Genomic DNA, 23,953 nt, shown 5'->3' with positions numbered 1-23,953 from the left:
GAATACAATTCATCATATTAGTCTCCGAATTGAAAAGACCGAACAAAGATAGAACATTATATTACAAGTCTCGAGACCGCGAGTTTGTCTTCACATTACAAGTCGATATCGATCATCTAAACTACCATCACATAGAAGAGAGCTGCGGTCATCACGATGAAACCTTCATTTAGGAAGAGAGTGAACCTTTGGTGGGTTCTCTCCACTGCTCCCAGAGTTGATCCCAGATTGTATATTTGAACCGACATTGCTTGATTCGCTTTCTTCAGGAAATGCTGCCCCATCATGCGCATTGAGAATCACACAATAGCAGTGTTTTGGGTCTGACAAAACCTGCTCAAATTTACAAGATCACTTTACTCTTTATGGTTAACTTAGAAAGTATATGGTCAAAGCCATCTGAAGGAAAACCACGGAACATCAGTGATTAAACCGCAGGCATCTATAATATTTGCAAAGTATTGCCAGAACACAATGTTATGTAATTTTTGGGAGAAGTAAATCAGAACTCACCACAGCATCAAAAGGATCATCGAAGTCATCAACTGAGAAATAAATGTTCGGATATGCAGGTACTGTCTCTACAGCCTATTAAAGGGATGTGAGTTACGACAGATTATTTATATTGAAAGGCAGTCTCTCTGAAAAGATGATGCCAGAAAAAAAGTTACCTTTCTTTGATCAAGGCGGAAATTTACACGGCTAGGGGATGCATATACAGTTTTTGAAACCTTGTAAATTGGAGGCAACCGCTTGCTTTTGTCTGCACGATTGCGAAGATTGCTGATACTGTGGAAGTAGATTAGAAGAAGCACATAACCAACCATTAAATATTACTGAGGGGAGTTATGAAAAAAAAGGTTTTGTTGTGCATGACAATTGATACTACTGGCACTCTAAGATTTGTGAGTCCCTTAACATTCCAGGGCAAACTCAAGCTGAAAGATAAATTTGTGGTCACAAATTGTTCAGCCAGCTAATGAAAAAAGTGTGATTGTACCAACAACCCAGACCCGTTTCGCAACATTTAGTTGAAACAGAGAATGCTGTTTCAATACAGAATTAGATGACATGACAATCATTATTTGCCAACCGTCTCAGATTTTGATAAAGGGTGAGAAACTATGAACCAAAAATCTGGGGAGTTCTTTAACTGACTATAGCTAACAGACCAAAAGTGTTGTATTAATATAAGGATTTACTTCATTTAGCACCCCGTTGCCATTGGCGATCTGCCAAGACGCGATGAAGATAGTAAACACGAAGGCTTGGAGAAGAAGAGGAATAACTGAGAGTAGGAGGCTAATTGGTAGATTTCTCTCAATTTGTTCAGCTTAACCATTCTCTAGGTACAGACTGGCTTATATAGCCTACAGCTCAACACAAGGCCACATCGATGCTGAACACACACACACACACTCTGCACCACCGTTATTACACCTCTTCTATACGGTGGCGCCTCCTGAATATATGTCTCAACTCCAGTGTCTCGCACACCAGCCATAACACCTCAATAGATCACCCAAAAAGGTTTGCAGTTGTTCTTATGCATAGTTATAGCTAATTGTTCAGAGCATACAAAGCTTGTAAGATCTTAGCAGAAGTGCCACAGAAACATACCTGCACAATGCCACTGTGACAGTATATGACGTGTGAGCGACTAAATTCAAATAGAAGGAACGTTCCCAATCAACCTCAGTTGAATTAGCATTTATGAGCTTTTCAAGCTGGCAATTGCAAAAAAGGAGCATATTTAGCCCAGTAATTCAAGGGAACGTAATTGTTCCCATCATGGGTTCTCCAACTAACACTATGTTATGTTAACTAGATAAGACATAAAAGAACACCGATAAGGATTTCCCATTGTCACTAGTTTTAAAAATTACACCTCCCAAATATGAAAATTACTGTATTGAGTGTTCATCTGTTCATGCATACAAAGTTAAAAATGGTAAGGGATCTAACATTGTCGTCATGCAACTCACAGATAAAATTTTCCAGTACTGTATGTTCATTACAGTTATACATATGAAAATTGCATAGCATGTACCCAAAAAAGGCTCCTTCGGCAATTAAGGACAACAAATCAGAATAAATTTTCTATATATATATGGTTAATGAAATAAAACAATGGGAACATTTTCCCTTACTTAAAAAAGCAGTTTATTTTAACAATAACTACAAAAACTGTTAGCTGAACTGAATACAGAGCATACTTGTTATGGTTGCAACTAAATTAACTCAACAGTAGAGAACATACAAATAAAAAAAAAGTGAAGAAAGAATGAATAAATTTTATAAAATTTTCTTGAATCTACACTACCAAGGAAGCCTAAAGAATTGGCCAAAAAAATCTTTAGTAAAGTGGATTTAGTGTACAAGCTGGGACAAAAAAAGAAGAAGAGAGAAAATAATTCATTATGGCAACAGCAACCGACTGGGACAACCTGAAATACTGCTAGTAACAAGCTGGTCCACCGACTGTTCGACCAATTGCAGAACAAATGAAGTTTCATGGCCTGGTGCATTAACACTAAGAATTTCCTGAGCCTATTGCAAAGCATTGAAAGCAGCCCTGTCGAAAATGTAACACCATGAAAGCCTACGATGAATTGCATATCCTACACATACACACAGTTTCCAGCATTCCACAGAAACAACTCCATACCATACGTGGTGCAGTAATAAAACATATGCACAGCGGCAATACTGGGCCAAACAGAGTGGGATGCTAAGTTGACACTGCAGCTGCAAAACCAACAACGCTGCTCGAAATTATCACATGGAACTAACAACACCCATCACTTAGTCCTCGGTAAGTGTTGTTTTCTCCCAATTCTATAACCTGCCACAGCAAGCACGTACGGACCACCAACTGTTCGACAGATTGCTTCGGCCAAATCCAGCCACAAAACTCCCTTCCACTCCACAGATCAAACCCACGGAGGCGCAAACTCGAATCCAATACCACGCATGCCCGCTCAATTGGCAGCTAAAACGAAGCAGGAAACGGGAAGGATCGGCTTACTGTCTGCTGCATGAAGTAGCCCTTGGTGGCGGGGTCGACCTTGGCCTGCAGGCCCGGGTTGTTGGCCGGCGCCTCCTTGGCCCCCGACGACGTCGACATGGCGGAGGCGGCGAACGCGGCCGGGTAGGACCGGCGAGCCCGGGCGAACCCCTGCACCTGCAGAACCCCGATCAGAAACCGTGAGCGCGAGTGCGAGAAGCGCGACGATCTAGTATATCAGTTCGCCCGGAGACCTTGGGCTGGGCGAGGCGGGGGGCGCGCGGCGCGGAGGCGGAGGCGAGCCGGCGGAGGGCGCAGGAGGAGAGGAGGGCAGAGCGGAGTGTGGCGGCGGCCATGGCAGAGTGGTACGGCGGGGTTATTTAGGGGAGAAGAGGATAGAGGAAAGGCGCACTAGTTACTAATGGCGCACCTTCAGGTGGTGCGCCATTAGTATGTTTGGACAGGCGCACTAGTTAAAAAAAATTTGATACTAATGGCGCACCCTGGGCCAGGTGCGCCATTACTAGTTACAACTAGTAATGGCGCACTGTGTCTGGATGCGCCATTAGTATGTTTGGACAGGCGCACTAGTTAAATTTTTTTTTATACTAATGGCGCACCCTGGGACAGGTGCGCCATTACTAGTTACAACTAGTAATGGCGCACTGTGTCTGGATGCGCCATTAGTATGTTTGGACAGGCGCACTAGTTAAAAAAAAATTTGATACTAATGGCGCACCCTGGGCCAGGTGCGCCATTACTAGTTACAACTAGTAATGGCGCACTGTGTCTGGATGCGCCATTAGTATGTTTGGACAGGCGCACTAGTTAAAATTTTTTTTTTATACTAATGGCGCACCCTGCGCCTGGTGCGCCATTAGTAGTTTCAACTCTAATGGCGTATCAGAAGGTGGTGCGCCATTAGTATATACTAATGGCGCACCGCTTGTCTGGTGCGCCATTAGTGTCAATCCCATCTATAGCCCTTTTTCTAGTAGTGAGTGCTCAAGCAACTGCCATCCAAAACTTGAAGTTGAAGAATATGAAAGAGAAGGAATTGTTGAGTGAGGCTAGGATGAATTTGGAGTTGAAGAATGCAGAGTTCACAAAGTTTGAGAAGAAGCTCACCCAAGAGAAGCTAGAGTTGAAGCTCCAGGTTGCTGATCTGCTGAAGCTCAAGGAAAACCATAATGAAGAGAAGCAGATGCAAGAGTTTAAGATTACTGAGCTCATCAAGGCAGAGGAGAAGCTGAAGGAGAAGATCAAGGGGATCCAGGCCATCTTGCAGAACTGAACAAGATGACTTGAGATTAGTGGGCATTGCAGACCTTTTGGGAATGATGGTTGTGCAATGACCTAGTAACTTAGAATTATGGTTGTGTAATGTATGGTTCTAGTACTAATTGTGAACTCTGGTTGTTTATGTACCTAGTAGTTATGCTATTCATCCTTTTGTGAGAAAAGGATGGATTGTGCATTTGAACTCCACTATGTAATGTGAACAATGGATGTGTATTCTATAATGTGTTGAACTCCAGTGTTACTTATGTTATAGTGATGCTTAAATGCTTAAATGCATTTGCAAAAGTAATGCTTATGTTATATTGATGGTTTAAATGCATTTGCAAAAGGAATAGTTACATATGTTATGTTACAGTGATGCTTTAGGTGGTTCCGTCGACCCCGAGCCACCCTAGACCCTAGTTGAATGCTTTAGGTGGTTCCGTCGACCCCGAGCCACCAAAACCCTAGTTGATGCCTTTAGGTGGTTCCGTCGACCCCGAGCCACCCTAGACCCTAGTTGATGCCTTTAGGTGTTTCCGTCGTCCCCGAGCCACCCTAGAGCCTAGTTGATGCCTTTAGGTGTTTTCGTCGACCCCGAGCCACCAAAACCCTAATTGATAGGTTTAGGTGTTTTCGTTGACCCCGAGCCACCCTAGAGCCTAGATGATAGGTTTAGGTGGTTCCGTCGACCCCGAGCCACCCTAGACCCTAGTTGATGCCTTTAGGTGGTTCCGTCGACCCCGAGCCACCCTAGAGCCTAGATGATAGGTTTAGGTGTTTTCGTCGACCCCGAGCCACCAAAACCCTAGTTGATGCCTTTAGGTGGTTCCGTCGACCCCGAGCCACCCTAGAGCCTAGATGATAGGTTTAGGTGTTTTCGTCGACCCCGAGCCACCAAAACCCTAGTTGATGCCTTTAGGTGGTTTCGTCGACTCCTAGCCACCAAAACCCTAGTTGATGCCTTTAGGTGGTTTCGTCGACCCCGAGCCACCCTAGACCCTAAATGATGCCTTTAGGTGGTTCCGTCGACCCCGAGCCACCAAAACCCTAGTTGATGCCTTTAGGTGGTTCCGTCGACCCCGAGCCACCCTAGACCCTAGTTGATGCCTTTAGGTGGTTCCGTCGACCCCGAGCCACCAAAACCCTAGTTGATGCCTTTAGGTGGTTCCGTCGACCCCGAGCCACCCTAGAGCCTAATTGATAGGTTTAGGTGGTTCCGTCGACCCCGAGCCACCCTAGACCCTAAATGATGCCTTTAGGTGGTTCCGTCGACCCCGAGCCACCAAAACCCTAGATGATGCCTTTAGGTGGTTCCGTCGACCCCGAGCCACCAAAACCCTAGTTGATGCCTTTAGGTGGTTTCGTCGACCCCGAGCCACCCTAGAGCCTAATTGATAGGTTTAGGTGGTTCCGTCGACCCCGAGCCACCCTAGACCCTAAATGATGCCTTTAGGTGGTTCCGTCGACCCCGAGCCACCAAAACCCTAGTTGATGCCTTTAGGTGGTTCCGTCGACCCCGAGCCACCCTAGACCCTAAATGATGCCTTTAGGTGGTTCCGTCGACCCCGAGCCACCAAAACCCTAGTTGATGCCTTTAGGTGGTTCCGTCGACCCCGAGCCACCCTAGACCCTAGTTGATGCCTTTAGGTGGTTCCGTCGACCCCGAGCCACCAAAACCCTAGTTGATGCCTTTAGGTGGTTCCGTCGACCCCGAGCCACCCTAGACCCTAAATGATGCCTTTAGGTGGTTCCGTCAACCCCGAGCCACCAAAACCCTAGTTGATGTCTTTAGGTGGTTCCGTCGACCCCGAGCCACCCTAGACCCTAGTTGATGCCTTTAGGTGGTTCCGTCGACTCCGAGCCACCAAAACCCTAGTTGATGCCTTTAGGTGGTTCCGTCGACCCCGAGCCACCCTAGACCCTAGTTGATGCCTTTAGGTGCTTCTTTTTTAGCCTAGACCTTAACAACATATCCAACAATGTATACAACAATATATCCGGCAATATATCCAGCAACAGAGTTACTCTATCCAATAGTATGCACCATTGTCATGAACATATCAATCATAAAAAGATATAAAAAGAACCATCCACATGAACATAGTCCATTCCAGGCATTGATTAACTAATAAATAGCAAGATCACATCCATCCACATGAACAAAAGCCAGCTCCAGAAATGGCATTAACTAATAAATAAATCCATCCATCCACATGAACAAAAGCCATATATGGCATTGATTCTTAAAGTACACCAGCAAAGTACAATAAGAGCACCAACAAAGTACACTGAGAGCACCAGCAAGATCACATTGTACCATAGGATGCAAGACACACATGAAGTATCTAGTTTTGAACATTACATGGCACATGTGCCATTTAGTGGTTACCACTTGCATAGAAGTAGGCTCTCCATCCTCTGTTTCTACCACCAGAAGGTGGAGTAGCAGTAGATGTAGAGGGAGCAGTAGATGTGGAGGGACCAGATTGCCTTGGGGCAGAGAATGTACCTCTCCCTCTCCCAGCACCTCTCCCAGCACCTGGTGCAGCACCTCTACCAGCACCTCTACCAGCACCTCTAGCAGCACCACTCCCAGCAGCTGCAGCTGCAGCCCCTCTCCCAGCTCCTCTCCCAGCTCCTGTTCCAGCTGTTGGTGTTGTTGTAGGAGTTGGATGAGAAGTTCTTGATGCTTGTGTAGTAGCAGCAGCACCAGCATTGGAATTCCATGCAAGAGGCTTGCATAAACAAAGAAGGAAAATGAGTTAGTACTTAAAAAAATAGAATGTACAAGAAGGAAAACCTGTTACTACTTATTAGAGGATTACCACATGTTTGTTCTTCCTCAAAGCCAGCTCAGGCTTCAACTGCTTGTTGCAGCTTGTGTACCTATGTCCTTGCAGTCCACAATTGCCACATGTTATAGTCCCCATTCTTGATGTCTCCTTAGGCTTTGGAACTTCAAATTTCCCCTTGATCCTCTTCTCTTTCTTTCTTCCTCTCTTCACTTTAAATGCAGGTGGGTCAATGTCTGGACCAGGGGTCCTTGTCCAGTCATGCTCACCAGGAACTGGATAGATCATTGGTTCATAAGCTGCCAGATAAATTTCTTTCTTGAAGAACTTGCTGACATAATCCTCTGGTTTTCTTTTGGCCTTGTTTATTGCTGAGATGGCATGGTTACATGGGATGCCACTTAGGTCCCATTTTCTGCACCCACATGTGTGCATTTGCAAGTTAACAGCATGGGTTTGCTGCCCACTTGTAACTTGCCACAAGTCCACACCAGCATGAATTGGTTTGCAATATTTGGCCCTCTCCTTCTCAACCTCTAGCTTCTCACTATAATGGGGTGTTATGTCCCATCTAGCTTTCTTTCCACTCTCCCTATTCCTATGCCACCTCACCATCTGCTTATCCTTTATTCCATCACACATTGTCCTAATTGGTTTCTTCCTAACATCTAGGACATACTTGTTGAACACCTCAGATAAATTGTTAACTACAAGGTCAGTCTTGCAGTTTGTGTCAAATGCATGCCTTGCCCATGTTTTCTTGGGTATTTGACAAAGCCACTCCCAAGCTTGCTCACACTCATCTCTAAGGTCATTCATTGCAATGTTAAATTTGTGTTCACTATATGCATAGGCAGCATTATCCATACACTTTTTCAGATCTTCCCCCCTAAACCCAGCATTTTGGAAGTTTGCATAGATATGCCTAAGGCAGAACCTTTGGTTGCACTTAGGAAAGACATCATTCACTGCATTTAGTAGGCCCTGGGACACACAATTAAACTAGCTAAGCTACTATCTAGCACAAAACAACCATATAGGAACAATGACATAAGATGCAAGCACATACCTTTTGTCTATCTGACATTATTGTATATGGACCAAACCTTCCCACTTCTCCTCCTAGGCAGATTTTAAGTTGGTGTAGAAACCAACACCAGTTAGGTGTGTCCTCTTGCCCAACAATACCAAATGCTAGTGGGTATATATTGTTGTTGCCATCTCTACCAGTGGCATCAAGTAGTTGAGCACCAGTAGTTAACTTAATGAAGCACCCATCAACACCTGAGCAAGCAAATTCAGTATTAAAAACATTCAAATGCATTTCAAGATGAAACAATATGTAACTAATGCACAAGGTGAACAAACTAACCAATGAATGGTCTGCACCCCTTGAGAAACCCCTCCCTTGCTCCATTGATGCAATAGAACATAGCATGGAATCTTGGACCTGGATGGGGGATTTTTTCAGTGGGTGTTGGAGTTACAGTAGTGACTACTACTCTACGCCCAGGGTTTGTATCCATCACTGTCTGAGCATAGTCTTTCAACCTAGGGTATTGCTTCTTGTGGTCTCCTAGCACATCATCAATAGCTAGGTTCTTTGCCCTATATGCCATTGACTTGGGCACATCCACACCATACTTCTCCATGCAGGCATCAATCAAAGTCTGAATGCCAGTTGTTAGATCAGATCTGAACAGTGACTCATACTTCTGTGCAAGCCACTTGGCACTTACCCTTGTTGTCTCTGTACTAATAGGGCAAGTGTGCTTAATTCTCATCTTCTTAATTACAAAAGTAGTTTCACCTTTTATAACTGCTGCCACCATAAAGAAGTTGCAATGTTTTTGGTTGCATTCTACAATTATTCTTTGATCTGAGTTCCTATGATATTTGAAGTTTCTGCCTTGAGTGATGTGTAAGTTCAACAAAGCCTCTCTGAATTGATGTTGATCCTTGAAACACATCTGTAGACATAATTGCTCATGTGGTGCCTCCATTTTCTCATTGTACCATTTTCTAGGAGGCCTCTGCTTTGCCCTGCTCTTCCTTTTCTTTGGCAGCACAAATGACAATGGCTCATAACCATCATCATCAGCCTCCTTCAACAATCCTTTCTCTTCTTCATCAGATGAAGGTTGGAAATCAGGTTCCTCCTCTTGAACTACACTTGAATGTGTCCTTGTTGTAGGCCCTTTCCTAACTGGAAGCTTCTGTTTCTTCTTCTTCTTCTCTTCATGTACAATTACAGTTTCTTCATCCTGTGAAACAACCTTGTCATCTTCATCCATTTCAAAAGGTTCCTCAACCTCTGTGTCACCAGAGTAATGCACCATTTCTTCCTCCTCAGATTCTTCATCATCTGTTTCTTCCTCTTCTACTTCATCATACTCTCTCTGTTTCTTTCCCTCATCCATCTCTATGTCATCAGCATCACCCATATAAAAAGGGTTTACATCACTGTCATCTTCACCTTCACAATCAGAACCACCACTGCCATCATATCCCTCTTCTTCTTCTATTTCCAAAACAGCTTTCAGTTTTCCTTTTACATTCTTGCTCTCTTGTGTGCAAACACCAGTACCATGAGCTACTAAACTGCAGCTGCTACTCTGACTTTCAAAGGCAACTCCTTCTTCATCAACAGCATAGATGGGTGGCTCACTGAGATCATATAACACAGGCTCTTCATACACAACAGTGGATAATTCTTGCCTCTCAAACTTGCTGCAAGGAGGTGGACATGCCCTCACTAGCAAATTTAAAACCTTACACTCCTCAACCTGCCTCTTTACTAGTTGCAACTCAGCATTACTCTCTACCATCTCCAATCCTTTCTCCCCTAAATCTGGATTCTCAATGTGAAACAGCAGATCATATTCACTAAATCCTTGGGTTTCCATCACTGCAATCATATTCAGGTATGTTACATCTGAACTGCAGAGCTTCAGCTCTAACATTTCTGAAGCATCAAAAAAGAACCTAACATCCAAAATGTCATCATACAAACTGCAAAATGAAATAACAGACAAAATTGGTTAATAAACAATTTTACTTAACATATTGTCTAACATATAAACAAAGATTTGTTTCAGTTAACATATAAACAAGTTAACATATAAACAGAGTTTTGTTTAAGTTAACATATACACAAGTTAACATATAAACAGAGCTTTGTTTAAGTTAACATATAAGCAAAGCTTTTATTTACCCTAGCTAGGTAACACCTAATGCTGCTCTGACAATTTGGACTAAGAAATAACAATGTAATCCACTGATGCTGCTCTGCTCTGCTCCAGTTAGGTAACACATAATGCTACTCTGCTCTACTTAGGACTCATGTAATCCATTATACTACTCTGCTCTAGTTAGGCCTAGCAATTAGAGTGCTAAACATGCAGGCAGTAAACTCTAACCCTAATCCCCAATTTCAGTGAGCAAGAATAGAGCAAGAATGGAACAGTGGAGCACTTACAGAACACCACCGAAGCCATGAGTCCAGTGATGGGCAGTGCTAGGGTTGTCCACCCAAATTCGCGCCATCCGCAGCCTCTGCTCCATCGACAACGCCGGCTCTGCAAAATCTTCCTCCGCGCTACTGTACTCCGAGCTGGAGTACCCGCCACTGCCATCGAAGCGGGGGAGGTCGCCGCCGCTCGCATCGCCCAGGCCATCGCCGCCTGCCGGAGTCGCCGAGGCCATCGTCGCCTAGGGCACAGCAGCCGCGGGGGAGAGGAGGGCACAACGGCCGCGGGGGAGAGGAGGGCACAGCAGCCGCGGGGGAGAGGAGGGAGGTGACAGCGCCTAAGCAGTTCGATCCATGGCTACGGCGGCGTGGTGCGGCGGCGGCGGGGCGGGCGGGGAGGCAGCCGCCGGCGAGGGTGCGAGGAAAAGGAACAGGGCAGAGCGGGGTCGGGGTCTGGCTCGGTCGCACCAACGGGCCGGCCTCGTCCGAGTCAGCGCGCAGCCAGCGCAGGCGACGCGCGCACTGGCCAGCGTGGCGCCTGACGGGCGGGCCCAATCGGTCAGCTTAAGTGTCAATACGTACAAAACGAGCTTTTAATCTTTTTTGCAACGGCTAGCCCCAATCTTCGTACTGACACGTAAAAATTACCAATCTTGGTACCAATCTGCTTCCAATGCTCCAATTGTGGTACTTCTGTGCAATTTACTCGGCCCACGACGCTTGCCTTGCACGAGTCACACTGGAAGCAAAGCGTTCGCTGATCGTTGCTCCACCTGCTGCAGTCTTGGTCCACGGCAGCTGTTGGTGGTGACCACGTCGTGCCATTCACGTATGTGAATGCACACGATGATGGTGGCTTGCAGCATCCAGACTGCAACGTAAGTCCAGTCACAACAACACAAGATGCAATAGCAAGTACGTACTCTAAGGAAGGAAGAATAATGCTTAGTAAGTAATTGCTAGTATTACCTGGACTGGAGAGTTTGTGAGGAGGCTCATGCCATCGCAGGTGTTCCTGTGGCCGAGGCACACGCTGATTGTGCCCCAGTACTTGCTACTAACGGCGACGTGGCTGAAGACGACCACGACGCTGAGGACGAAGAAGAGGCCGACGAGGAAGAAGTTCTTGGGGCAGCAACCGATACGCGTGGCGGCGCAGCAGCAGAAGCAACCGAAGAGAGAGACGACCACGAAGGCGATGCCGACGTAGAATGTGGGCCAGCGAAGGGCGGCTATGCAAACCGTGGAGTTGCCCCTCACGGCCACGGCGATGCCGACGCCCAAAACCCAGAACGACAGGAAGAGCATCGACGAAGTGGCCATCCCCCTTGTTTTCCTAGGACTCATTGTCCCGTTAATAACAAATAGTCGTTTTGGTGGACGAGCACCTAATAGCTCGGTATCGCGTCCGCAGAAGATGCTTTGGGATGGCCTATATCGATGTATTAGTGCAGGGTACACGTAGGTGAGTTTGTTGTATTTATGATGTATTTCATCCACGGAAAGCGACATCTGGGCCACCGTAGTTAATGCACACGATGCGTTTTCGCTGCTTGACTCATGTCTCGTGTGGGCTATGCATTTCCGCCGGAGTACCAACACAGGTTTTGGTACATCAGATACTCAATTAAGTATAGTTTGTTAAGATTGTAATTACTCTAGAAACACAAATATTTTATGTTTAGGAAAATATACCTCCATTGCCCACAAATATTTTCATAGTTATGCTCTCTCTCTCTCTCTCCACATTTAAATATGTTCATTAACCAATATGTAGTACTGAGATTAGCATCATTGCCACAACAACAAAATCCGCACACTTTTTTTTTTGCGGGTGAACAAAATCCACTAACTTAACTCCATTTTAAGCTTTGAACGAAGTACTTACTGAGAAACATCAGGAAGATTTGAACGAAGTAGTATGAAAGAGAAAGGATGTGGGACGAGTGGACGGCATCCTATCAGTAATTGCTCACACTGTTTGGACTCCCAAGGTGCTCGTCCGCTGAAAATCCGCTCTCCGTTAATAGGCTCTTCTCTGTCCCTCCTACTCAGCCCCCTCATCTCTCAACCTCTCGATGCAGCTGCTGGTTGCTTCGAACGGCAGCGCAGGACTCAGTAAATACTAAATCCTTGAGGATAGAAGTGCTTGTATAGGTTAGCTTCAAATGGAAAAGCTTACATATCCAGGAAGGAACCAATCAAATGTGATTGTAGATAAATCTTGGTTGCTGTAGCTGCAAAAGCTTTCCCTTGTGGATTGTCTTGGGTTGAATCTCTGCAGGAACACGAATCAAGTAAGTCTTAATGTTGGATCGAAGGAAAAAAGAAGTAAATACTACTGTAAATCCTAGAGGAGATGAGTGCGTACCGCCGGTGATGTACGCTGCCTGACTTTGCCGCCGGTGACCGGTGCCGCTGACGCCTAGCTAGCTGCCACCTGCGAATGAGGGTTGCGTTGGGTTGAGTCAGAGAGAGAGAGAGAGAGAGAGAGAGAGAGAGAGAGAGAGAGAGAGAGAAGAGACGGCGAGGGTTGTGTTGGGTACCTGTTGCTGTGGGCGGCGGCAGCACGGTGCGGCTGCTTCAGATCCGGGAGCCGTGGATCGTGCTGACGGGAGAGTGGGGGGAGGCGGCGGGGGCTGCGCTGCGCTGCCGGCCGGCGAGGCGGAGATGAGGAGCAACAGGGCTTGCAGTTGCCGGGGAGTGGAGAGCAGAGCAGAGCAAGGGAGCGCCGCCCGGGGAGCAGTGGAGTGAGAGTGAGTTGTTGGTGTAATAAGTGGATGCTCGAATGGCTCTGGAGGCACACTGTTGTCTAGTACTACTAGTAGTAGTAGGAGTATCAATATTTTGCTTGACTTGACCAGCCAAAGTCTTTGCTTAATGTTTTCTTTTTCATCCTTACCATATACTACTCCTGGCATGGCAGTAATTTATATTGCATTTGTGTCGGTCGATTTTGTGTGAAGCCATGAGGCCGAGACGGAGTGTTGCGATGAGCGACAAACGAGGCGTGGGGCGGCTGGCGAGGTCGAACCAGGCACGACATGGAGCCAGGGACGACGGGGCAACGGCATGGAGCCGATGGAGATCAGTTGGAGATTGACAGGTTCATAACAGAGGAGGGATGCGGGGAGATTGTATCGATGGATATGAAGATGGTTGGGAGCAGCGGCGGCATGGAGCAAGTGACTAGCCTTGTGGTAGCGGGCGGTTCGGGCGCGTTGGGCAAGCCGGTTCAAGGAGGAAGAAGAAAATGAAGGAGGAGAAAGATGAAGCCTTAGTTGTTGAATTGACAAATCAACGGAAACAGAAAAAACTAAGGCAGCCCTATGGTAATATTTGTCTTGGTCCCATTTCATCAAAAGATGAGAAGGAGAGGGGGAATTTTGCCGTGGGTCAAGAGTGAATGCAGCCCCGCAAGATGGTGTGCCTTGCATTACCCACCAAGGTTAACATGGCCGTCGCGCACCTGTGCGACTAGCCTACCAGGCAACCTCTTAATTAAACACGGTGACTCACAATAGTTTCAAATATGTTTATTTCTCATAATATACAAAATTTAAGATAGTTTCAAATTTTGAAAAAAAAACTTCACATTTTTTCATAAAAATATAACTTCAGTTATCAGATTGACATGTGTCTTGAATAAAAAGAAATTTGTGTGAAATGTTTCTAGAACTGACTAAATATAAAAACAATAGAAATGTGTGGAATATACGAATTATATTTGTACATTGTTTTGAACGAATAAAAATTTGATGGTTGTATGAAATGCTTCTGAAACCGATTGATTAAAAAACAATTGAAGTTTGTTAGAAATGTCCATGAATATTTCTGAAATCGATTGAAATGTCACTTGAATAATTAAATTTTTAAATATTTATAACTATGATTTTATATTTTGGGGAAAATAATGTAATTGGCAAGAAAACAATTGAAATTTGAATAATATAAACAGTATGGATTTTTTTAAATGACACAAAAATATTGAAGGATTTGTGTAAGAATATACCCATTGGACGAAGACATATTTTGTTTTAATTTCTTTTCTTGACAATAACAACATAAAGCAACCTCATTTCAAATAATACTGTTTTGTGATTAGCATGGATGAGTCCACAACCCCCCGGCGACTATTAGGTTTGGTTTGAATTGGACGTGGCCAAAATATTGTGGTGTGGCTGTCTGTTTTGAAATTTGAATTTGTGTAGCTATGTTGATGTTGGAGAAGGGGGTTTGGAAAGCTTGGGCAGAACACAATAGAGACTTTGTGAGCGAAAGTACTATTCTGCTCCCGAGCTCAAATGCACCTGTATGAACAGTAAAATCGAAAAAAATAGAGACTTTGTGAGAGGCAAGCAAGCAAACAAGTTATTGCCGGATACTGACGTACAGTACAATTGAATTGTAGGAGTAGGTTGGATGAAAGATGCATGAACCAGGGATGGGGATGGAGGGAAGAAACGCATTGGATGCCTGCTCTGCCCTCGAGTAGTTGGGCGTGATAATTTCTACACTCTCTCTCGCCCAGCAATTTTTATGACTGACTGCGCACTCTTGTGCGTTTATTGGTGAGCAATGAATGAACTGAGGTACGTACTCCAAACCAGCGCGGCGATCATTTCAATTGGTGGATCATTTCAATGAATGAACTGAAGCAAGCTCGTGCGTGACAGCTACTCCTACTCGGTCGCAGTGGCATAAGCACAAGCACAAGCACATGATGCGCAGCTGGATGAGAGCTGAGCTGACCTGAAGAGACCCGGCGGCTTGCTTCCAGTTCCAGTTCCAGTGCGGCTGACGAGAGGCCGGCCGGCCTGGAAGACGACGCATGCGTCTTCGTCCTTGCCCTCCATTCGTCCCCTCGCCGGCGCGGACATCGTCTACCCGTCCAACTCCAACTCGCGTCGCCGGGAACAGAGCGCATGGTGGCTTGGTCGATGATGAATTGTTGCACGGCCGCCGGGTGGTACATGCGCCTCACCGCCTTGGCCCATCTGTTTTTTTTTTCAATTTGCACACAACCCGTGTTACTAATTTAAACGTATTTCGCTCAAAGAAAACCAATTTAAAACATACTCTGCTAAAAACAACTAATTTCTTCCCGCAAAAAACAACAACTAATTTTAACACATGGTAAATTATTTTCATCCAAAAATAACTGTACTTAGATTAATTAAGAATTTTCCACTTACACCTGATCATGTGGTGTTGCAGGTGACCGTACTGCCTAACATAAAAAATCGTGGGATATCATCATATTGTTAACCTTAAAATAACAATGCAAACTGTTCGAGTACCGAGTCTTAAAAGATGACCCTTTTTGTTGTTCTTTTCACTATATTGAACATACTCCCTCCGTCTCAAAATAAGTGTCTCAAGCTTAATACAACTTTGTACTAAAGTTACTATAAAGTTGAGACACTTATTTTGGGACGGAGGGAGTACTTATTTAAAAGAAAAATCGAATGTTTGTAATACCAATGTAACACCGAATGTTCAAAAATATCTTCACGTGCTGATTTGAATATGTCTATATAGTGGTGCCTTATATTGGATAGAACTAGTGGTCAGAATAATATTTTATGGCGAACCTACCTGTGGTTGGATGGTTAGAGGGACAGTGATATCCCAGCCCAATAGGGTTCAAGTCCTGGTGCACGCATTATTTCTGAATTTGTTTCAGTATTTTTGACGATGTGCTTTCAGTGGGAGGAGACGTTCCCGTCGGCGACGAGGCGCCTACGGCGACTTTATAAATCTCAATATGATATGCCGGCTCAGTCTTTCGAAGGTGCTCACAGGGGTAGGGTGTGTGCGCGTTCATAGGAGTAAGTGTATGCGCGTATGTATGAACGCTTGTGTCTGTACTGTGTTAAAAAAATTAATATTTTATGAACGCCGTGCAATGCGTAAAAAGGTTCTAATTCAAAAAAAAAAAAAACTAGAACGGCAATTTTCAGTAATCTGGTGGGAATAGTTTCTAGCGTTCAAAGTTGTATTTTCGAGGCCTACCATCATTGTGTTTGTAAACTAATTTGATGAAGTCGTCGTGCACTTGATGTGCGCCACATGAAATAGTGATGTATGGATTATTCTATGAAGTACCGTGAATTATTTTCCGTGGATTATTTGAATGCCAAAACAAGTGCTGCCAAGACCCCCATGTATGCTTTGCAGTTGCCGGGGAGTGGAGAGCAGACCAGGGGAGCAGTGGAGTGACAGTGAGAAAACAGAGACAGAGTGAGTAGTTGGTGTAATAAGGCCAACTCCGATGCACGATCCTAAACCGACGTTCGTTTGTTTTGAATTTCGTCCGTTTGGGTCGGCAAAACGGACACACGCGTTCAGATGCAGTTATTCGGCTGTCGGTGTGCCCGGTTGGGCCGCCGCATCCCAAATTGTCCATGAAGTGAACTAGCAAATTTCACCCAAAATGAACCCAAATAGACATTGGAAAATAATTAAAAAATCTTAAATATTAACATAAACAGCCCAAGTCTAGTCCAGCACATTCTTAAATAAACTTAAAATTAAAACGACATAAATAAAACTAGAAGCACATCACCGCCGTTGCCGCCGTCGTCCTCGTCGCCCGTGACGTTGATGTAGGGTGGCGACGTCCAAAGGTGGGATGGCGGCCCGTGCCAGGCGGGAGGCATGCGCGCGCGCCGGGGTGGTGGGGGTGGTGGGGGGAGGCGTGGCGGACTAGCGCCGGGTTCCACAGCACGGGCTCCTCCTCTTTCTGTTGTTGCACGTCCTCCATGGCCTCCTCCTTCACCGCGACGTCGCCGACCGCGGGGAGGGCTGCCATATGTTCGAGGCCCTGCCACTGGGCCTCGTCGTGGGTGTGGAGGGAGTCTTTCATGACCCGCCTCACCAGCTCCTCCTCCTCGGCTCTCATCGGAGCGGGTGCGTCGTCGGAGGTAGGTGGGCAGCTCCCACGCGGGCTCAAGGCGGACACGGAGCGGGCGTGTGGGCGTCCGTTCGCCGTCCGTGTGGACACAAACCGGGTGCAAGTTTGCGCCAGGAATGGGGCGGGCCGGACGTCAAGCAGACAAAAAATGCGGATGCGGTAGCGCGTTGGGCCGTGGCATCTGTCCATTTGGGCCCAAACGGATAGGCACAGACCGGATGGGGTCGTGCGTTGAAGTTGGCAGTGCTCAAATGGATCTCGACGCACACTGTTTGTCTAGTACTAGAGTATCAATATTTTGCTTCACTTGACCTACCAAAGACTTTGCTTATGATTCTTTTTCCATCCTTACCATAAAGCATATTCTTTTTCCATCCTTACCACAAAGCATAGTAATTTATATCGCATTTGCTATTCATCAATTGACTGAAAATTCTATTTACGTCGGTCGATTTTGCGTGAAGCCATGAGGCCAAGAAGGAGTGTTGTGGTGAGCGACAACGGGGTGTGCGGTCGTCGGCGAGATTGAACCAGGAACGACACGGCAACAACGTCGTTGATGAAGGGGAGTTGGAGGTTGACGGGTTCAGGAGAGAGGAGGGGTACGGGGAGGTCATTGGCAATGGAGATCGTACTGATGGATAACAAGATGGCTGGGAGCGACAGGAGCACGATGTAAATGACTTAGCTTGCGACAGCAGGCGGTCCGGGCAGCATCGGGCAAGGCGGTTCCATGAGGAAGAAGAAATCCGTGGAGGAGGAAGAGGAAGCCTTAGTCATTAAATCGACGAATCAATTGAAATAGAAAAAAAGGCAACCCCGCGGTACAATATTTCTCTTAGTGACAATTATGGAAGGATGAAAGGGGGTTGGGGGGGGGGGGGTTCGGTCTGGGTCCTTATTTTTACCGTTAATGCGACCCTACACGATGATGCTCTTCGCATTACCAAGGATCCACCAAGATTAACATTACCATCGTATCCCCGTGCGACCAACCTACTTGGCAACCTCTAAACACGGTGACTCAAAATAGTTTCAAATATATTTATTTTCCACAATATATAAAAATCAAATACTTTAGAAAATTCAAAATAGTTTCAACATTTTGAAATAAATCTTCATATTATTTTAATAAAAAATGTTAATTCAGTTATCAGAATGAAATGTGTCTTGAATAAACGAAATGAAATACTTTATTCACTTATTATTTTAATAAGTGAATAAATGAAATGCATGTGAAATGTATGTACAACTGATTAAATATAAAAAGTAATTAAAATGTGTGAAAAAATATGAATTATATTTGCACATTTTTTGAACCAGTAGAAAATTGGTACTTGTATGAAATGCTTCTGGAACTGACTAAAAAAATTAATGTTTTTTTAATCACTGAATATTTCTGAAATTGAATGAAATGTCACTTGAATAATGAAAACTTTATTAGTGATGAAGTATATTTTTTAAATGGAGAATTTATTAACATTGGTGAAAAAATAATTGAAATTGGAATAAACTATGAATTTATTAAAATGTCACAAAGTATAATGAAGGATCCGTGAAAGAATGTACTACCTATTGGCCGAAAACATATTTTATTTTTATTCATCAGAAACATAAATCGAACTCATTTGAGTTACTATTTTGTGATTAACATGGATGGAGTCCACACCACAACGCGGCCGGTAACTATTGGTTTGGTTTGAATTGGTTGTCCAAAAAATTGTGGTGTGTGCTTCTGTTGTGAAGTTGAATTTGTGTAGTTATGTTGGAGATGTGGGTTTGTTTGTTGAAGACACAATACATACACTCTCACCGAACTTATTGCGGGATTCTGTCTGACGTAGCAATTCAATGCATGAACAGTGTTGCTTGAGAAAGATGCATGAACCAGGGAAGAAACACGTTGGATGCCCTGCTCTGCTATGCTCTCGAGTACAGTAGTAGTTAATTTCTACTCTGCTCACTGATGGAGCATTCATTCACTAGCGCGATGAACCCTACTTGATATGATGAACCCTAATTGATATGATGAACCTAGTGTAGGGGAACGCAGCAGAAAACAAAAAATTCCGACCTACGCACCAGCCTAGGACCACTATGGAGACTGCATACAAGGTTTGATCTTTTTCGTTACCGACTCGTAGCGCAGCGGGAAGTAGAGTCGATGACGATCGGCGGTGCAGATCCCCGCAGCTAGGATTTACAACCTCCCAACCGCGAGGATGTATACCCTCATCTGCTTCTCAGACAGCCCTCCGGGAGGCGGTCGAACAGCCCCCCGGACGGTGTCGCGGACAGCCCTTCGGGAGGACCTTCGAAACTCGAACGGTCACTCGGACAGCCCTTCGGGAGGACCTTCGAAACTCGGACGGTCACACGGACAGCCCTTCGGGAGCCACTCATGAACTAAGACCGAAACTACGATCTCTCTACAGAGTTGCACACATACGGTGTCATCTATCCGGCAGGGCTTCGCCGTCCAGAACTAGTTCCACCGGAACCCAGACAGCCTTTCGGCTCTACGAAACTATTTCGCTGGGAGGGAGAGAGAAGCCAGATCATGCATGGCACTTGTATGTGAGAAGGGATGATCCTTTAGGCAGCCCCCTCCACCCCTATTTATAGGCCAAGCCCAAGGGTGGCTTCTCCAAGAAGCCAAGGGGGGAAATACCAAAAAGGCCCTCAAGGTGGCTTCTCCAAGAAGCCAAGCAAAAAGCACTTTCACTATTCATGACGACATTTTTCAGCGTCCGTTCGAACTGAAAATATTTATGTGGGCTCAGAACATTTCCAGTACCCACTAAAATAATTTTCAACGCGTTCCGAAACAATTTCGGTTTAGTGATTTTCATCTGCGAAAAGCAAACAAGAATGCGTTTTCACTATTCATGAAGACAATTTTTCGCGTCCACTAAATCCGAAAATATTTCTGTGGGTCTTAGAATAATTCCAGTACCCACTAAAATGATTTTGGATTCGTTCTGAAACAATTTCAGATTAGTGAATTTCATCTGCGAAAAACAGCCAAAGCGGTACCGGCAGCTCCGAAACATTTTCGGTTTTTATTTCTGAAAATTCCAAAAAGTTTCCAGAATGATTCTGGCACCCTCCAAGAATTATCAGGCATGTGCCGAAACCATTTTGACTTAATGGCATACCCCGAAACAACTTTTCGGTTTCACCGAAACTCATCCGGTGACCTCTCTCTGCGGTACGATTCCGCTGTCCGAAACTTTTCGGTGTCCGAAACTTTTTCGGTGATTTTCTCTCAGACTCCCTGTCTAGTATTCAGCAGATAGATGACCCTTAAGCGTGTGACCCTATAGGTTCGGTGAAGTATAGACATGACCTGGAACCCCTTCCGATCAATGATCAACATCGGAGCCGTGGACACCCATATTGACCCCTATACCCACACGAATGAATATTCGAGTGAACCTCCAGTTGAGGTGAGCTATTCCTGTTGCTTCACGATATATCACAAACACCTGAGGTGAGATTTATTGCATCCCCGTGGGCCAACACTTTGTCCACTATGCAAGTTACCTCGTTACCGGTTTTGTTCTCTTTTCTCGTTTCGTGTTCCGGCATCCCCGTGATCAAATCACAAAGTGTCTGGCCAGACGATGATGGACACCGTAACACCGAGTGGGCCCGAGTATATCTCTCCATCGTCGGAGGAGCAAATCCCAATCTCGAGCTATCAAGTTACTTAACATACTTTCCCATGAACCCGTAAGCCGCCGTAATAGCCATCCAGTTACGGATGACGTTTAACAAACCCCAAAGTTCATGAAGCAAGCATGAAGAAACTCGATACTCTCATGGTCTAAGGAATTATGCAAACATTAACTATCTCTGTGTTATAAACCATTAACTTGTGACGAATGTATCTCATAGCATAACATCAATTCGGGTCGATTCAACACAAATGTCCTTCCTGACATTGTGCCCTCAAAGTTGCTTGGCATAGACATGCCCATGATTGGGAAAACATAACCATCATGCAACACTTGAGCTAGTCTTAGAGGCCAGACTAGGAATACATTTTACCGTTTATTATTCCACACGTGCATATGGGTCTTCCTCCGAGCCTCGTGGATATTGCAGACTCGAGAACCATAGCAGTTATAGCATGGAACATAAACATAATTATGAACTCGGAGATAATCAATATCATTTATTATTGCCTCTAGGGCATATCTCCTACAGACTCCCACTTGCACTAGAGACAATAATCTAGCTTATGCTAATGCACTTCACACCTGTGGCACACCGGTGTAAATATGCTTCGCTTGTGGTATAGCCTGATGTCCAACGGATCTGACGACTTCAGTTCCGTGTGTATCTTTGCATGTCCTCGCGTTTTCACGTTTTCACAAAATTCATATTTTGTGTGGACTTGGCTTTGTATGTATGTGAATCACAGGTCGAACCTGGATTCCTCAGACTGAGTTATGGAGCAACTACCTGCAGTAGTGTCCCATTGTCAAAAGCCATCTTGGAACTATACTAAGTTCATGAATGAACTATATGATTCAACATCTTCTTTGTCGCTTCTAAAGCGTCAACATACTTAGCCCTTGTTATAGAATTCGCCACAGTAACTAGTTTGAACAAATTCCAACTAACTGTGCCACCACATTGTGTGTTACACAAAACCCTTAATTTAAATCGAAAATCGCATGGAGAAAAGATGAAGACTGTATCGATGTAACATTTTACAACGAACTCTTCATGATCTCTGCTTGCGAGAAAACCATGTCATCAGTACTTACTCTAGTACTCTGTGACATCTTTCACTGTTGTCCCATGATCAGTAATTTGATCACTTTGGTATCCATACTCGCAACACCTTGGGAGTATCGGACATATCTGGTTGTTTTACATACCATGGAATACATGATTAATCCAAACACAAAAGTGTGTGGAATCTGCATCATGTATTTTACTCATCAGTGTTTTGGGACACCGAGTCTTGCAAAAACTCTTTCCATGTGACTTTGGCAAGAATCACTCCTTGGCGTTTTAAATGCTAAAAGGTTTTAGCATCTTGTCAATATGTATTCATTGCTTAGCCCCATTAGGTAAATCTATCTCCATAGATCATCATGCCTAATATTGAGGCTATTTAGCCTAAGCACTTCATCGAAAAACTATTTTCAAATGAAGTCCTAATTTGTGTCAAGAAATTTATTTCCAATTACCAATGTGCCAAGCACATAAGGTTTTTAGAAATATTATTACGCTCCCACTTACTTTCTTGAATTACAAGCATCTTCGTTACCCATTGATGAAGTCAAAACCCCTTTGACCATTTCATCAAAACACGAAGATTCCAACTCCATTTTGCTCTCTTCTGTCCATTGCTGGAACTCTGAAGTTTGCATACCTACTAGCATCCTCTGGATCGACAAATTACTTTGGACTGTATCATATACAAGTCCTAGCTTTCATTTCCATCAGATGGAAATCCTTTTATCATCCATGTTTCATATCTCATGATTGAAATATGTATTAATTGCTAGTTCAACCCGAACCGACTTTAAGCATCGCTACGATGAAAACAACCTCATCGTAGTCAACTCTTGAACTTGTTATTTCAACAAGTCGAGCTTTATGGATAAAACATTTTATCCGTATCAGTTTTAAGTTCCATAAATATTCGTTAGACTCTAAGTCTTCCGAAAGGTGTATCAAGGTTTTAATCTTGAATCACTTATATGGAAACTAACTCGGGTTGTATTGGCATTTAGCCAATTCCGGAGTCAGGGCCCATCAACGCTTCCTTGTGTATCGTAGGTATAATGTTGTCTAACAACAATATCTCGTTTGCGCACCTGAGAGGTTTGCACGAGCCTTGCCTACGTGGTTCAGCTGCAAGTTCGACCGAAGTTCATACATTTTATTGTAGAGACTTCCGTATCAGTCGCAGTAGGAAACTCTGGAATTACTTCCAAGGTCTCTTTCCTTTGATCTGATGACGTAGATACTGTTTATCTCGTCGAGTTGCACTATTCTCCCACTCACCTTTTTGAAAGAACCATTCTCTTTAAAAGCACACCGTTTCGCGGCAAAACTATTTGCCTCGGTATAGTGAGGGAGGAATACCCAACATTTTGGTATAACCTACAAAGTAGCACTTGTCTGATTTGGAATAGGTTTGTAACCTTTTACACAAGCCCCATATTCCAAATGTTAAGAAAAGATATAACATGGTTGGGCGTACCATACCATGGCTTCATTTCAACAGACCCGATGTAGCTCTTTTCAGTGTAAAAGCCGCAGTCTCTAAAGCATCACTTTAAAAGGGATAATGGCAAATTTATTTATGTCATCTTTGACCTTACCATGTCATAAATGGTTTGATTACATCTCCACGGACTTTCCACTTGCAGTGGTGTTCCGGGAGGTGCAAGTTATGAAACCCCTTTCACAACTCATCAGACATTCGCTAAACATGTAACTCAAATATTCCTTTGTGC

At 44.5% G+C, this 23,953-nt stretch overlaps 2 protein-coding genes across 8 annotated transcripts; both read right to left on the bottom strand.

The window, feature by feature from the left end:
* On the bottom strand, positions 1–3,427 carry LOC123048111 (uncharacterized). Of its 2 annotated transcripts, none has more exons than XM_044471279.1 (6): positions 3,262–3,427; positions 3,029–3,184; positions 1,621–1,727; positions 672–789; positions 514–588; positions 1–333 (listed from the first exon to the last, which is right to left on the bottom strand). In XM_044471279.1, exons 1-6 carry the CDS (start codon positions 3,361–3,363, stop codon positions 166–168), a joined length of 726 nt encoding a protein of 241 aa, XP_044327214.1. In that variant the 5' UTR covers positions 3,364–3,427; the 3' UTR covers positions 1–165. The 2 variants fall into 2 exon arrangements, with proteins under 2 accessions (XP_044327214.1, XP_044327215.1); XM_044471280.1 differs by having other exon boundaries at positions 16–333; positions 3,029–3,178; positions 3,262–3,423.
* A 3,209-nt stretch (positions 3,428–6,636) lies between these two features.
* Positions 6,637–19,680, bottom strand: LOC123050930 (uncharacterized). Of its 6 annotated transcripts, none has more exons than XM_044473643.1 (9): positions 19,603–19,680; positions 13,099–15,549; positions 12,924–12,992; positions 11,522–12,830; positions 10,562–11,423; positions 8,456–10,095; positions 8,153–8,367; positions 7,117–8,067; positions 6,637–7,026 (listed from the first exon to the last, which is right to left on the bottom strand). In XM_044473643.1, exons 5-9 carry the CDS (start codon positions 10,786–10,788, stop codon positions 6,670–6,672), a joined length of 3,390 nt encoding a protein of 1,129 aa, XP_044329578.1. In that variant the 5' UTR covers positions 10,789–11,423; positions 11,522–12,830; positions 12,924–12,992; positions 13,099–15,549; positions 19,603–19,680; the 3' UTR covers positions 6,637–6,669. The 6 variants fall into 6 exon arrangements, with proteins under 6 accessions (XP_044329578.1, XP_044329577.1, XP_044329581.1 ...); XM_044473642.1 differs by lacking the exon at positions 19,603–19,680 and having other exon boundaries at positions 11,522–12,646; positions 12,735–12,830; positions 13,099–15,982; XM_044473646.1 differs by lacking the exon at positions 19,603–19,680 and having other exon boundaries at positions 11,522–12,639; positions 12,735–12,830; positions 13,099–15,982.
* Between the last annotated feature and the right edge of the window lie 4,273 nt (positions 19,681–23,953).

This window comes from Triticum aestivum, chromosome 2D (assembly GCF_018294505.1).
Source record: "Triticum aestivum cultivar Chinese Spring chromosome 2D, IWGSC CS RefSeq v2.1, whole genome shotgun sequence".
Taxonomy (NCBI): Eukaryota; Viridiplantae; Streptophyta; class Magnoliopsida; order Poales; family Poaceae; genus Triticum; species Triticum aestivum.
This window is presented reverse-complemented; position numbering and strand designations above follow the sequence as displayed.

Bases quoted from the DNA above. Each gene is read 5' to 3' on its own strand.
- LOC123048111 (XM_044471279.1), bottom strand. From the start codon at position 3,363: ATGGCCGCCGCCACACTCCGCTCTGCCCTCCTCTCCTCCTGCGCCCTC. The intron at 589-671 runs GTAACTTTTTTT...TCCCTTTAATAG, and splicing joins TCCGCCTTGATCAAAGAAAG to GCTGTAGAGACAGTACCTGC. The intron at 334-513 runs GTGAGTTCTGAT...AAATTTGAGCAG, and splicing joins ATGATCCTTTTGATGCTGTG to GTTTTGTCAGACCCAAAACA.
- LOC123050930 (XM_044473643.1), bottom strand. From the start codon at position 10,788: ATGGCCTCGGCGACTCCGGCAGGCGGCGATGGCCTGGGCGATGCGAGC. The intron at 10,096-10,561 runs GTAAGTGCTCCA...TTCATTTTGCAG, and splicing joins CATGGCTTCGGTGGTGTTCT to TTTGTATGATGACATTTTGG. The intron at 8,068-8,152 runs GTATGTGCTTGC...TGTGTGTCCCAG, and splicing joins TAATGTCAGATAGACAAAAG to GGCCTACTAAATGCAGTGAA.